This window comes from Heptranchias perlo, chromosome 34 (genome assembly GCF_035084215.1).
Source record: "Heptranchias perlo isolate sHepPer1 chromosome 34, sHepPer1.hap1, whole genome shotgun sequence".
In the NCBI taxonomy this organism is placed as follows: Eukaryota; Metazoa; Chordata; class Chondrichthyes; order Hexanchiformes; family Hexanchidae; genus Heptranchias; species Heptranchias perlo.
This window is the reverse complement of record NC_090358.1, coordinates 6,345,753-6,361,035: the sequence shown is the minus strand read 5'-3', so window position 1 is coordinate 6,361,035 and position 15,283 is coordinate 6,345,753. Positions and strand designations below refer to the sequence as shown.

The window sequence follows — 15,283 nt, the reverse complement described above, 5'->3', positions numbered from 1 at the left end:
CTATTTTCCTCTGATTTTGGGGGCTGACTGCTTCAAATTATCCAACGTGGGCCTTTGAGATTTATCGGCAAATAACGTTAAGAATCAGGGCTAATGAAAATGGCGGTGACTGGTAGGTCAAGGTTGATAAACTGCCACTTGATTGCTCCTTCATCACGGCCAGCAATTGTCATCAGAATGTCATGAATTGGGGTGAAGAGCCTCTCGTATGCGATCGCTGGGAACACTCGTTGGTACAATTGGCACGACACATAACGTCACGGATAATAATGGTAAACATTAGAACCTCTGTTCAGGCCGTTCAGCCACTCTTCTGCAGTGAGGGCAGGTTCTGTCCCAGGTGTCATTGGGTAGATGTCTTCCTGGTACGTTTCAGACTGAAAAGAAAAAGGAATCAAACACAGTAAATAGAAAGTAGACACGAGGTTGGTGATTTGCGTCTGCCTACCACCCGTTTTCTCAGTGAACGGGATGGTAGGCAGGCGGATATATATTTTTTGAAAAGCATCTACCCTTCACTTTCCACCTGCGACTCGATTTTTCGAGCGGGCCTCAAATTAGACAGCCAGTGCTCTCACCCGATACAGGTGGGGTCCTACGCCGTGTTACATAGGAACATTAGGAACAGGAGAAGGCCATTCAGCCCCTCGAGTCTGCTCCGCCATTCAATTAGATCATGGCTGATCTGTACCTCAACTCCATTTACCCACCTTTGCTCCATATCCCTTGCTACCCTCACCCAACAAAAATCCAACCATCTCAGTCTTGAAAGCTCCAATTGACTCCCAGCATCTGCAGCTCTTTGGGGGAGAGAGTTCCAGATTTCCACTACCCTTTGTGTGAAGAGGTGTTTCCTGACATAAGAAACATAAGAAATAGGAGCAGGAGTAGGCCATATAGCCCCTCGAGCCTGCTCCATAAGATCATGGCTGATCTTCGACCTCAACTCCACTGTCCTGCCCGATCCCCATACCCCTTGATTGCCATAAGAGAATCATCACCCCCTGAATGGCCTAGCTCTAATTTTAAGATTAAGCCCCCTTGTTCTGGACTCCCCCCACCAAAGGAAATAGTTTCTCTCTGTCTATCCTATCCAATCTTTGATTCCCCCACTCTGCTGGGTTCCTGATCGCAGCTCCTTCAGGGTAATTCTGAACAGACGGACGGCTCCCTCTCAAAGGAAGGAAATACCGAAGGGAGTGTTACCTCAGGCCTGATCTCTTGGGTCTTTTGTTGGCTACCTCAGGCTGAACTAGGAAGCCTAAGAGCAGGCCTCCAAGAGACCTAGGAGCAGGTCCCTGCAGCTGTCCTCTTGAAGGCATAGAGAGGTGAAAGATAAAAATATTCCAGGTTACATACCCTCAAAAAATAAAAGACTTCCTACTCATCTGTCATCATAATGGAGACTTTCTCTCCAACTTTCTACCTTCCTCTCCTGAAGGCACTGCTTCAGACTGTTATACAGGCAGCGGCTGCCATTCGGTGCATTACCTTGTAGGCCAATCTTCATGTGTAAGCCTACACAAGGACTGCTGCTCGACCATACGGGGCATCACAGCCGACATCCACACGCGTACTTTCCAGCAGGGAACCCTGGCTTACAATCCTCGTCCAAACACGGGCACATCGAAGCCAATTATAGTAGGCCTATTGCCACTTGGCGACATCAGAGAACTGGGCACAGGCCAGGGGTCGATCCCTGTTCCTTTCCTGGGCTTGGTTACACGCCACCTTTACCGACTCAACCTCCGGGAAGTTTTTATTTAATTCTGTTGGAGAAAACCTCATGCACGGGGAGCCTTCTCAGGCGTTTTTCAAAAACAGGCCGGAGTCACATGCTATTCAGGAAATAACTATTCTGCTGATTGATGTGAGGGAAATCAATCTGGGCTCACTTGAACTCAGCTTTTGTTACAATCACTGTGTTGACATGGCAACAGATTAGAACAATCCTTTTTTTAGGCTGATCAGATAATGTGAATCCGCCTGGCAGCGATGGGTTATACAGTTCTTTGGCTTTCAGTGTTTGGCTCTCATTCACTCAAAGAGATTTTCTCTAAATTCATCGTTAGAAAGATCCTGTCCAATCGCACTCCAACAACAACACCAACTTGCATTTATATAGCGCCTTTAAGGTAGTGAAACCTCCCAAGGCGCTTCACAGGAGCGTATTCAAACAAAACTTGACTCCACTCACAAATCAAACCATTAAAAAGGAATAGGATTTAACTAAATACACATTTCTTCTATTTTTCATTCAAAAATCTGTATTTTTCCTTGTTTAAACTGTGAATGTCTTTGGGGGAACTGCCCAGGTGGAGTTACTGAGCCCCACGGCGCGCTGGGAGCCGGGTTAGCTTGAGGTTTAGTTGGCTTGGACGTGAAGCCACACAAGGTCGAATAACCTTGCGGACATTAAGCTCGCAGAATGGTCACTTTGGACAAGGTAGCTGAGGGTGCCCCATGAATTTTCTGATCACAGGGAGCACATTTATTGGAGCAGCTTATTCAGAGCTTTACTCTTCTATGTCTGAGAGCCCGATGAGTGTGTGTGTGCGTGATGGTAAAACTCGGGCCTGGTAATTCCTGAGGCCCAGTTCCGCTGGCGTTAAGCGACAGAGTGGAACCCCCTGCCTGCCCTCGCTCAGGGCTGGGAACCCCATCCCAAATTTGGGAACTGGGTCGTTTACGTAGCCGGGGCTGGCTGCTGGGACCTGCAAGGCCCATCAGCAGCAAAGGCCCCAGCCCGAGCTGATCCGTGCCTTCTCAGACTGAGCAGAGTCCTCCGGAGGCCCAGATGGGCTGAAGAAAAGCATTTCATTAAAACTCTTTTACTCCCCCTGCAGCCACCCCAACTAGAGAAGGAAATAAATCCACTCCAAGATCTCCAGTGAAGGGTTGGGGCCTTCAGAAGGCCTCTAAGGGACTCACACCAGCTCTCAACTGGCCTGGGTTCCGATGAGGCCTTTCATGGACATAAAGGGAAAAGTTTCCGGGAGAAGACCGGGGTCTCCTCTCAGCGCAGGTGGGAGATCTGCCCATTACTCCCCCCGACCGGAATTTAAAGGCGGGGTCCAATCCCGCTGGTGCCGGGTTCTGGCCCGCATCCCGAGCCTTCCATCAGGTGTCATTACCACCCACCCTCTCCAGTCCCAGGAATTTTGTGGCCTTGGTGTCAAAGGTTGGATAAATGTACCATTCCCCAGCACTAACATCCCTCGTTAGCTGAACACAAATTCGCCCTCCTCTCCGCACAAAAAAAAGCAAAATTAGAGAAGCGTGAGGGAACAGGGGACAGCTCCTTATTCACAGCAGAGTAGAAGTGACCGTTGACGATGGTATCAGATGAATGATGAGCCTGCTCCGAACAAATGTTTCTTTTCACCTTGTTAACGGTAAGAAAAAGCTTTGTGCGTGAGCCGGCTCTTTGAAAGAACTATCCAATTCGTCCCACTCCTCTGCTCCACGTAACCCCACCAGCAGGGAAAAAAAAGTTATCTGTTTTTATTACAACTGGACATTCTCTCTCTCTCTCTCTCTGCCTTTCGGGTGTCTGTCTCTATCTGTCTGTGTAATCTGACCCATTGTGTATTCAGTATACTGGGATGTACTGTTTTCCGTGGCTAACCTGTCTGAACACCAACGATACCTTTGATTGGTGTGATCGTGTCCCAGCCTAATATAAGATATGCGATTTGAGAACCTTTCACTCACTCACCTGACGAAGGAGATAATCTCCGAAAGCTTGTGATTTTCAAATAAAACCGTTGGGCTATAACCTGGTGTTGTAAGATTCCTTACATTTGTCCACCCCAGTCCATCACCGGCATCTCCACATCATGCTCTTTCCCCGTAGCCCCGCAAATTTCTCCCCTTCAAGTGTTTATCCAATTCCCTTTTGAAAGTTCCCTATTGAATCAGCTTCCACCGCCCTTTCAGGCACTGCATTCCAGATCATAACAATGTACTTAGCCTAGCACTGGAGTTAACCACAACCGTACCGAATGCATGGATTCCACTCACCCTTCTTGGCACTATCATGGAGATTGGTTCGATCACCCCTTTCAGTGTAACCAACTTGTAAAACCTGAACACCTCACAGGTGGACACGTCCAGGCCGTGTTTTGGCATCACACCTGTAACAGGTGCAAAGAAGCCGTGAACAAACTCGCATTATCCGCAAACTAAATGAGAAAATATATTTAAAAAATAAACTGTCAGTTAAAGGAAGTGCACTTTCTACGAATAAAAACAGAAAATGCTGGAAATACTCAGCGGGTCAGGCAGCATCTGTGGAGAGGGAAACAGGGTTAACCCTAAACGTTACGATGGGAGATATCTGTACGTATGGTAATGTCTTTCTCTGCTTTATATTACGCAATTGCTGGTTAAGGGACACATGATGGCAGACATTTTATGAAGAATCTCTCCTCCTGTGACATCATGGAATTCTGATATCATCTCTGCGCTCCTCCAATTCCGGCCTCTTGCCCATCCCCGATTTTCTTCGCTCCACCATTGGCGGCCGTGCCTTCAGCTGCCTCGGCCCAGAGCTCTGGAATTCCCTCCCTAAACCTCTCTGCGTCACGGCCTCTCTTTCTTCCTTTAAGACGCTCCTTAAAACCTACCTCTGTGACCAAATCGCTTGTCCCAATATCTCTTTATGTGGCCCGGTGTGAAATTTTGTTTGATGATGGTTCCTGTGAGGTGCCTAGTGAGGTTTTACTACGTTAATGGTGCTATATAAATGCGCGTTGTTGTTGTAAATAGTGGGCAGGGGGATTATTGCTAGATTCACAATGTCATTGGATACAACTTTACGTCGTGGAGTTCTGCTCCAATGCTGGCCTTGAGGAATGTAATCTCTTGCAAAGCACTATATTTCTGGACTGTTTGATGTCAGGTAGCACCAACCATTGTACAAAGTAATCTTTGTGATGGTAGGATATAGTAACGGGACATCTCAGGTAGTTTCGCTACCGCTTGTCTCCGTGCCAACAGCACCAACCTCTCGCTCCCTCCAGGTTCAGCCTTGTGGATATTTTTAGAGTGTTGTTGAGATAAGGGACAATTGTATTCTGGCTCGTCCAGTGTAATTACAAGGAACCACCAGGAGAAGCTGGGAACACCACATGACACCCACCATTTTGTAACTAATGCAGGAAATTTCATTAAGATCAATCTTTATGGGAACCAAAGACAACCATCTTATGTGGTCCCTAATTGGACCAAGTGGTTTGGCCTCAGCCTTAAATTCTTCAAGGATTCATCCAGAGGAACAGGCACCTTGAAACTACGCAAAGATATATTTTCTTTCCTGAAAAATTGGGCCTGACCACCAGATTCCCCCGAAATAAAGCTCTAGCACCAGTTGCGACCTCAGTTGCAAATTAATCTGCGCTGCAGCCCCTCCAAGGCCCACCCTCAGGGTGGGATTGCTGATCTGTACGGGTCAGTTTCACACTGGGTAATGTACCTAACAACTGAGGCATGAGAGGAGCCTTGACTGGTTTCTATTAACATGCTATTAACAACTTAGGATGCTACCGGGACTTGATGGTTTGACTTGTATGGAGAGGTTGGATAGACTGAGACTTTTTTCCCTAGAGAGTAGGAGGTTTAGGGGTGATCTTATAGAAATCTATAAAATAATGAGGGGCATAGATAAGGTAGATAGTCAAAACCTTTTCCCAAAGGTAGGGGAGTCTATAACGAGGGGGCATAGATTTAAGGTGAGAGGGGAGAGATACAAAAGGGTCCAGAGGGGCAATTTTTTCACTCAAAGGGTGGTGAGTGTCTGGAACGAGCTGCCAGAGGCAGTAGTGGAGGCGGGTACAATTTTGTCTTTTAAAAAGCATTTGGACAGTTACATGGGTAAGATGGGTATAGAGGGATATGGGCCAAGTGCAGGCAATTGGGACTAGCTTAGTGGTATAAACTGGGCGACATGGACATGTTGGGCCGAAGGGCCTGTTTCTGTGTTGTAATCTTCTATGATTCTATGATTCTATAACATGCGTTGTAATCACTTATCGAATCAATGGTAGTAATGTGCGATCTTACCCATCCCTTTCTGTGGTGCGGGTGAGCGATATTCCATCAGATAGTGGAGAAATGGCTTCTCAGTGCTAATTTCGTAGTATCTAATATTCCCATCACCCTGTGAAAAAGAAAATGGGTTGAAAGAAATGACAAATGCTCGTTTTATCGGTGGTGGGGGGAATAATTTTCAACTATGCCGATTGGTCAGTAACCCGATGGGAGTGGATCGTCTGCCCATTGTAGAACCCGCCCGATTTCCATCGCCTTGATTTCAGTTGGATGACAATCGGGCGGGTTCTAGAACGGGCAGGTGACCCATTCCGCCAACTTGCCACTCGGGCACCATTAAAAATGAACCCCATCATCTTTCAATGTGTCAGCCAAGGAGGAATGTATGAAGAACGATGTGTAAAATAGGAACATTAGGAACAGGAGGAAACCATTCAGCCCCTCGGGCCTGTTCCGCCATTCAGTTAGATCATGGCTGATCTGCACCTCAACCCCATTTATCCGTCTTTGCTCCATATCCCTTGATACCCTTACCCAACAAAAATCTATCGATCTCAGTCTTGAAAGCTTCATTTGTCCCCCAGGCTCCACAGCCTTTTGGGGGGGTGAATTCCAGATTTCCACTACCCTTTGTGTGAAAAAATGCTTCCTGATTTCACTCCTGAACGGCCTAGCTTTAATTTTAAGATTATGTCCCCTCGTTCTTGATTCCCCCCACCAGAGAAAATAGTTTCTCTGTATCTACCCTATCGAATCCCTTTAACAAATGAACCCGTGTCTGTAAACTCAGGCCCCCACCTAAATGCAGAAGCATAAATACCATTCCCTGCTGTATATCTTTCATTTGGCAATTAGGCCCTGAAATTCCGTTCGGGTTCTCCCAGGCTCCTGCTGTAAATCCGGCCGGACACCGACAAAACCCCAGGGGAAACAGCTGGCCCCGGGGGTCCCGTTGATCTTCTGTCAGAACTACAGCAAGACACTGGGCGAGCCCCATGGGCCTAACTGCTAAAAAAAAATCAAGTCTTAAAAAAAACCAAGTCTAGAAATGACTTTGTGATAGTAGCGAACATTTACCAGGTTAATGTGACATTCCTGTGTCTCTGATTTTAAGTTTTAAAAATTAATTCTCGGGATGCAGGCGACGCTGGCAAGGCTGGCATTTATTATCCCTCCCCAGTTGCCCTGAGAAGTTGGTGGTGGGCCTTTCTCTTGAACCACTGGTAGCAGTTTGATACAACTGAGTGGTTTGCTAGGCAACTTCAGAGGGCAGTTAAGAGTCAACCACGTTAGTGTGGGACTGGAATCACATGTGGGCCCAGAGCGGGTAAGGACGGCAGGTTTCATTCCCTAAGGGTCATTAGTGAACCAGTTGGGTTTTTAACGACAATCTGACAGCTTTGTGGTCACTTTACTGAGACCAGCTTTTTTTTATTCCCAGTTGTTTTAGACTGAATTCAAATTCTCAAACTGCTATGGTGGGATTTGAAGTAATAATCTCTGGATTACTAGTCCAGCAACACAACCACTACACTACCGTACCCATGTTAAAGGGGAGGCATTTACCCATTCATTGTAAACAAGTTACTGCCTCTTGTTAAAAATATCGGATAGAGGAATGTCACACAAGTACATCAAGACTGTCCCAAGCTTTCTGTCCTTGTGGAGTCTCAGGGACCTAGTGTAAAGCTTAATGCAACATTTCATTAATGTGCAGTCGCTGATAGTAACAGCCATCTGGACCCCTCCCCACATCGGCATAATTTGTCGTTAAATGACTGATAACGTACCTTTCCAGCTAAGTAAAGCATGTGAGTATCAACATCGTAGAAAGGGAAGAGGAGCCCCGAGAGACCATCAATTTCTTCTTCTATCATTGCCATCGATAAGTCTTCCTGAAGAAAGAAAGAGGATCTAAGTTAAAACAAAAAAAAGCCTTGTATTCATTCAGCACCTTACCACATCTCTCAGAAACACCTCAAATAACATCCACACAATGAATCATTCTTGAAGTGCAGTAACCCTGTGAAAATGCAACAGTCAGTTTCCGCACTGCAAAATCTCCCAAACAGCAATGTGGTGAATAACCAGTTTGTCTGTTTTTGGTGGTGGGTTGAGGGAGGAATGTTGGCCAGGACGCTGGATCATGTCCAACCAGGTAGGAGAGGCAAACCATCTCATGCCACTCTCGTGCGCCAATTAAACATTGTCAGAGGATTGGGTGCAATTCTCAAACTGCCACTTTAAGATGCTATTTTTGTTCTCAGGTCAGTTAGTGAAGTTATGTCCAGGTCTTTGATGTAGTAACCAAAAACAGACTGATGAAACCAGACGATACAGAGAACGAGTATCTCTTTCCAACTGCCTTAATGGTCTTCCCAACCTGGTGCCAACCTGTGCCAGTGGTGACTCCTGAGTTGGTGGCTGGAGGGCCTATAACAGCTGCCTGGATTAACCCTCCTGACAATTTTTTCCCTCCTACACGTTGGGAAAGTTCTTGGTCTCCACACTGTGTATTGTTCTCTCCCAGTGCAGGTGGGACAGTGACGGGTGAAACTTGCATCCTGTTTAGGGTTGCCAACTCTCCAGGATTGGCCTGTAGTCCTCAGGAATTAAAGACTAATCTCCAGGACGCTGCTGTGAGCAAAAACCCGGGAGAAAAATCATAGGGGCTTTAAAAAATTGTGTTTTTAAAAAAAAATTTCTTTGAATACTTTTGTTTACTAGTCATAAAAATATTGGACATGGGGAGAAAAGGCTGTTTGACTGACAGTCAGGAATCATCCAATCAGGTAATAAAGAGTCTATTCACTTTCCGATTGGCATAGGAAAGTGGGGCATGGCGAGGATGGACATGTCAGGCGACCAATGGCGAGAGTGTGGGGGTGGGGCGCTTGGTGACAGGAGGTCATGTGATGAAACCTCCAGGAATATGTCCAACCAGGGTTGGCAACCCTAATCCTTTTGCTCCTTGACCTTGGCACTGAGCTGCTGCACTGCAGTGCGTTTAATGTCTGATGCCACCCGTCAACAACAGTAACGCACAGAAAATATAACATCACCCTGCTCGGACTTCCAGACCTTACCTCATCTTAAAGGGTGAAGAGATCCTGTTGGGCCTGGTTTTATTGCACTGACCTGGTCCCAGAGAGCAATCTGTCTGGTGTTCCATCTGGAGACCCCTGTGGTGAGCAACCTCTTCGTATTCCCCAGGATCACCACCCGGTTCACTTTGTGATTCTTGCAGTTGGCTTCCTGCAGAGACAGAGGCGATCGCTTCAGCTACGTTTTATATTGCCTCGTGGTAAAGTGGGCTCGCTGGGACACTTATTAACCCTTTCAGCTGTTCCCCTCCCCCCACCCCATTCCTTAAGACAGAGACCGTGCCTGGTAAACAGTGTCATAGATGCCAGTGGTCATGTAATACCTTGTCCAAGTGCTTAGTTCAGGCAAGCTATTCTACCATGCTGTCTTCGTCCAGTGTTCACGCACTTGCATCTTCCAGTGGATGGTCACTAGCAGAAGCACGAACCCCCTGGCTGTTTTTTTTATGCTCAGTGAAGCCAATTATAGTGTTCCCAATGCAGCAGGAAACACAAACACAATGAGGATGGCACTAAGTTCTGGCTTTAACTTAACACTGTTTCAATCTTATGATTACCAATGGATCTTCCTCCCTGTGGCTGTACTCTGTATCAAACTGCACCCTTTTCATTCACAAAAATAAAAAATGTGATAGCGTTTTGCTTAAACTCCATCCAAAATGACAACAGACTCGACAGAAGACAGAGGTGACAGGTGGACTGTGAATATTTAGGTTACACACTCGTGCTTTTCTTTTACAGTTCCTCTAGCTGCCCCGACATTCCAGCAGTCCTTTCATTGGTATTTACATTTTAATACTGCATTCATTCCTTCAAGTCACAGATGAAGTGTCTTTAGCTGACGACACACAATATTTATTCATATTTTACCATTCTTGCACACGCAGAATGATGGCAACCTTGAAATCATGCACATATTTGTCATTCCTCAAGAAAGGCACTCTGACCTACACCAAGATTTTTATTCTAGCCCCCCCCCCCTTCCAATTCCCTCCCCCTCTCCTGAAGGCGCTGAATTACGTTGTCTCGATCTGTGGGGACACCAGGTCAGTTCTGATACTTCCCTCAAATGCCAATTCTGCAGGAGTCAAGACATTACAACAGTGACTACACTTCTAAAGTACCTCATTAGCTGTATAGCGCTTTGGGACGTCCTGAGGTCGTGAAAGGCGCTAAATAAATGCAAGTTCTTTCTTTAATGGAGCCTCACAATTTCTAAAGTATATCCTCTAAATAACTTTTTAAAATGTAATGTTGATAGGATTTTACATTGGTATAGACTGCAGTCTTTAGCAAGTTAGCACTATTTGAAGTCTCCAAGGAGAAATTACTTGCTGAGATATATCTGATACTTAAAACACTTTGCATGGTGCATTATTCATGATGTAATGGTAATGGAGAGGCCAAGTGGCAGTTTAAATATTTAACTCTCTGAAATATATCTGTGCTGCTTGTTCTGCAAAAATTCTGACTGATCAAGGACGACTTGCAGGCTCAGCATTCATGGTTCGACCTCACAAAACCTCACCGATCGGGGTTGAGAGGGTTCACCAGACCACCCAGGTATGCGGGCGAATATGCCCACCTCCATTTCTCACTGCCTACAGTGATCTTGATCAGTCACATTGACTCTTCTGTCCTGCCAGCAGGTTGTGACACATTTGGGTCACTGTGCCATGTATTCTACACTCGTTTTCTAATTCGCTGATTCATACGGGTTTTATCGAGCATCACTGGCAGCCCTCCAGTAACTCAAAGAGCCATTCTTCATGTGTGATCTCAGACGTTCTGGGGTTTAATCCTCCATAAGCTTCACCTCATCCAAAACTCTGCTGCCTCTATCCTATCCCACATCAAATCACGCTCACCCATCGCCCCCATCTATGGCTCCCAGATGGGGTTGTGAACTCTGGTTGGACGTATTCATGGAAGTTTCATCACATGACCTCGTGCCTCCCACCCAGTCAAACAGCCTCCCCCCACCTCATCTCCAATATCTTAATAACTAATAAATGAAAATGAAACAAGCACACCATTTTTTTTAATGCCTCTATGATTTTTCTCCCGGGTTTGCTTGCAGAAGCATCCTGGAGATTAATCTTCAATTCCTAGAGATTCCAGGAAAATCCTGGCGGGTTGACAACCCTATACCCAGACCCCCAGTGCCTCAAATTTAAAATTCTCATCCCTCCACGGTCTTGCTGCTCTCTATCTCTGTAATCTCCTCCAGCCCTACAACCACCTCCCTGACTTCCCCCCACCTCCCACCAACGAACACTCAATACCTCTGACTCCAGGTTTTGTGCATTTCCTCCTCCCCCCTCCCCACCTCCCCATCTTCAGCTGCCTAGGCCCCACGCTCTGGAATTCCCTCCCTAGACCACTCCATCTCCCTCTTCTCCTTTAAGACCCTCCTTAAAACCCACCTCTTCGACCAAGCTTTTGGTCATCCCTCCTAATATCTCCTTCTTTGCCTTGATCTCCATTTTCCTCACACCTTCTGTGAAGCGCCTTGGGACGTTTTTCTACGTTAAGAGCACTATATAAATGCAGGTTTTTGTTGTGGTAAGTTGTTTAATTTTAAGTTGTAAAATTCCAGATGTAAATCTTAAGAAACATAACAACTGCCTTTCTCCAGAAAGCTGTATGTCCTGTTATAACACAGTTATCAACATGTTTGTTTTAAATGGTTAGATAGCAATGGAATTTTATGTGAATGCATTAAGCAATGTGCTACCAGGGGAAATGAAAATCCTAACTATTGGCAGGCTGCTTTACCATGAATAGCATCACACCTGCCATTCAGGCAGAGTTGCCAACCCTCTAGGATTGCCCTGGAGTCTCCTGGAATTAAAAATTAATCTCCCGGACATTGCTGCGAGCAACTCAGGAGAAAAATCATGGCTATTAAAATAAATGTTGTGGTTTTTTTCATTTTCTTTGACCACTTTTGTTTATTAGTTAAAAAAATATTGGAGATGCAGAGAAAAGGGCTCCTTGATTGGGTGGGGCAGTTGGAAGTGGAAGACAGGAGGTCATGTAATGAAACCTCCAGGAATACGTCCAACCAGAGTTGGCAACCCTGTTTTCAGGAAAGAAAGTACTTGCATTATATAGCGCCTTTCGTGACTTCAAGACGTTCCAAAGCGCATTACAGCCAATGAAGTACTTTTGTGAAGTGTAGTCAAGGTTGTAATGTAGGGAAACGCGGCAACCAAATTGCGCACAGCAAGATCCCACAAACAGCAATGAGATAAATGACCAGATAATCTGTTTTTTTTTAGTGATATTGGTTGAGGGATAAGTATCGGCCAGGATACCGGGAGAACTCCCCTGCTCTTCTTTAAAATAGCCTGAGAGGGCAGACAGGGCCTTGGTTTAACATCCGATAGTGCAGCACTGTACTGAAGTGTCAGCCTGGATTTTGTGCTCAAGTCTCTGGAGTGGGGCTATGAACCCACGACTGTCTGACTCAGGAATGAGTGTGCTACCAACTGAGCCACAGCTGGGAGAAAGAAAGATTGTTGAGTAAGACTCTGCTGTCTACATGTGATACTACAAGCACCGAGTTGCGCTGTAAACACTGCAATAAAGATAGATTGGAACCAAGAGCTGGCAGAGCGAAACTGCTTGTAATATTACACCAGCCATCCATCATTCACTATTTAATGCCTGCTCAATCCATACAGCAGGCTGCAGCACTCAGACAGCGGCTGTGGAAGACAGCAGAACAAGACATAACAAAGGCAAAACTGACAGGCACTTACCGCTGATAATTGTAGGTTACTGGACCTACTCTACTCCTACATTACAACAGTGACTATGCTTCAAAAAGCAATTCATTGGCTGTAAAGCGCTTTGGGATGTCCTGAGGTCGTGAAAGATGCTATATAAATGCAAGTTCGCTCTTCTTTCTTACTCTGACATAAATCATAAGAAACATTTCAACCGCCTCTCCCGAAAGCGGTGAGAAATTTCATCTCTGGAGCACGTTACAAAATCACTAGGAGTTTCCTCGTCTGACTGTTTTCCAACCTGTCATGATTAAGGTTTAAGTCTCAGTGAGTAAGTGCACTTCATGGCACGATACTGAGCCATACAGGAAAGGGCTTCAAATTTAATCTTTGCTCTTTGCTGTGTTGGCTGCTCCATATAGGAACAGGAGTAGGCCGTTCAGCCCCTCGAGCCTGCTCCGCCATTCAAATAATTCATGACTGATCTGCACCTCAACTCCATTTACCCACCTTAGCTCCATATCCCTTGATATCTTTACCTAACCTTCAGCAACTAAGCTGGCAGTCAGAGTTCCAACCCATTTATCAGCTTCTTAGGGTTATGTAGGAAAAATATGCTTTTTTTTAAACTGGGATTAGAGGTTGACAGTATCAACCAGTCAGATTGGTTTGAAGGTGTGACAGGAAGCTGTCATAACCAAACAGATGAGTTGGAGGGTGGAACTGAAGCCTATCAGAACCCATCGATCAGACATCACTCTCTCCTATAGTTGGCTGCATGTGAATGTGAGCCAAAAAAAGGTTTAAGATGAGCTGATAGTTTCTGATAGTCATAATTAAAGGTGTGTATATTTAGTGTTTGTCTCCAGTGAAGTTACATATAACAAATAGTCTACTAAGATAAAAACTTTGATATTTTCGTCAAAGGAAGTTTCTGGAGCATGCCCAGATGTTATCTTATTTGAAAGTTTATTTTGGCCGAGACTGATCGCAACCAAGACTGACTTTTGAGATAAAGACAATGTTCGCTGCTGTGAACCAATTAACATTTTTACCTGAGATTCCTATCACTGCATTTATTGATTGGAATCTGGAATTCAAACATTGACTTGGGTTTGGAGTGGTGATATGTTTTACTTAACTTTAAAAAATTACCCTGAGATTCCCACATTTAGGAATGTGCTTCTGTGACGTGTGAAGCAAATTGCTGGCCTGGTTGTGGTGGGTTCTAGCACCTGGTTATGTTCTATAATTTTGAAAGCTGTTTTTGGTTTGTTGACACACTTTGGTACTGAGCAGTAACAGAGGAGAGGGGCTGCACCGTCCAAATTAGAGTGGTCAACATCCAAGGGGAAATGTAAGGAACGATATTAATAATCAGTAAATGCAGAATAGATTGCAAATCCTGGACTGGAGGCAGCCGATCAGACCCGCAAACCGTTCTTGTCAACCATGTTTTCATTCACTTTAATTCTTTTTAATGATCATAACGTCTAATGATATTTATTTCTGGCATAAGAAAATAATCCATTATGACAGGATCAAAAAATCAAACTAGGCCAGAAATGACCACAGGTGATAATATGGAGCAAATACTTCAAGCTTTACTACAATATTCCTACATCGGCTAGTTTAACAGAGATGTTAACCGGCTTACTTTAACTGGGTTAGCACCTCCAGTAATGAGCAGACTGAGAAACTTCACTCCATTAAGCACTTGTCTCCTTGTCTGCCATTAACAGCAACAATACTTTCTAGCCTTGTGTTTTAAGATGTTTGAAATGCACAGTAGGTCGATCAGTGCCTGAAAGAGGAGAAGGGAGGTTAATGTTTGGGGGCTGCATACAGTGACCCTACTATTCTCGGCCAGAATGGAGATGATTGGGTAATTCCCCCGTCAATCACGCCTGGAGACCGCTCTGCTGTAAGTGGATGGGATTGATTTTACGCACGTAATTTGTATGATGCAATTATCCTCCACTCACTGCATTTTGCTGGAGAAATCACCCTGCTTTTATCGGGAGACTTTGTTGTAGTTTTGGTCATGAGTTCTGTTTCCCAAGTTTGTAGAGACTCTTTTTAAATAGACTCTGTAAATAGACTTTGTTTGCTTTGCTGTTTGCTTTCTTTGCTGTAAAATGGACTGTTTGGCTAAAAGTCCAGCCCTGCCTCCAACACATTGGCTGACACAATGGTGTCAATATACACTCCGATGTTTGGGTGTAAGCCTTTCATTAGAATTCGGTTCTAAGACTCTTGTTTTGATGACATTATTCATCCTTATCCCTATAGAACCATAGACCATAGAAAAGATACAGCACAGACGGGGGCCATTCGGCCCATCGTGTCCACGACGGCACGAAGAACAACCAGGTGCCCATTCTAATCCCACCT

The 15,283-nt window shown here is 45.2% G+C and overlaps 1 protein-coding gene across 2 annotated transcripts in view; it reads right to left on the bottom strand.

Annotated features, from left to right (window-relative positions):
• coro2ba (coronin, actin binding protein, 2Ba) overlaps positions 1-15,283 on the bottom strand; it is a 128,486-nt gene that overhangs the window by 8,718 nt on the left and 104,485 nt on the right. For both annotated transcript variants that reach the window (XM_067971357.1, XM_067971358.1), the window contains exons 6-10: positions 9,190-9,306; positions 7,842-7,946; positions 6,064-6,160; positions 4,024-4,136; positions 287-377 (exon numbers count right to left, since the gene is read on the bottom strand). In XM_067971357.1, the coding sequence (XP_067827458.1) occupies positions 287-377; positions 4,024-4,136; positions 6,064-6,160; positions 7,842-7,946; positions 9,190-9,306 (523 nt within the window). The remainder of the gene's footprint in view (positions 1-286; positions 378-4,023; positions 4,137-6,063; positions 6,161-7,841; positions 7,947-9,189; positions 9,307-15,283) is intronic.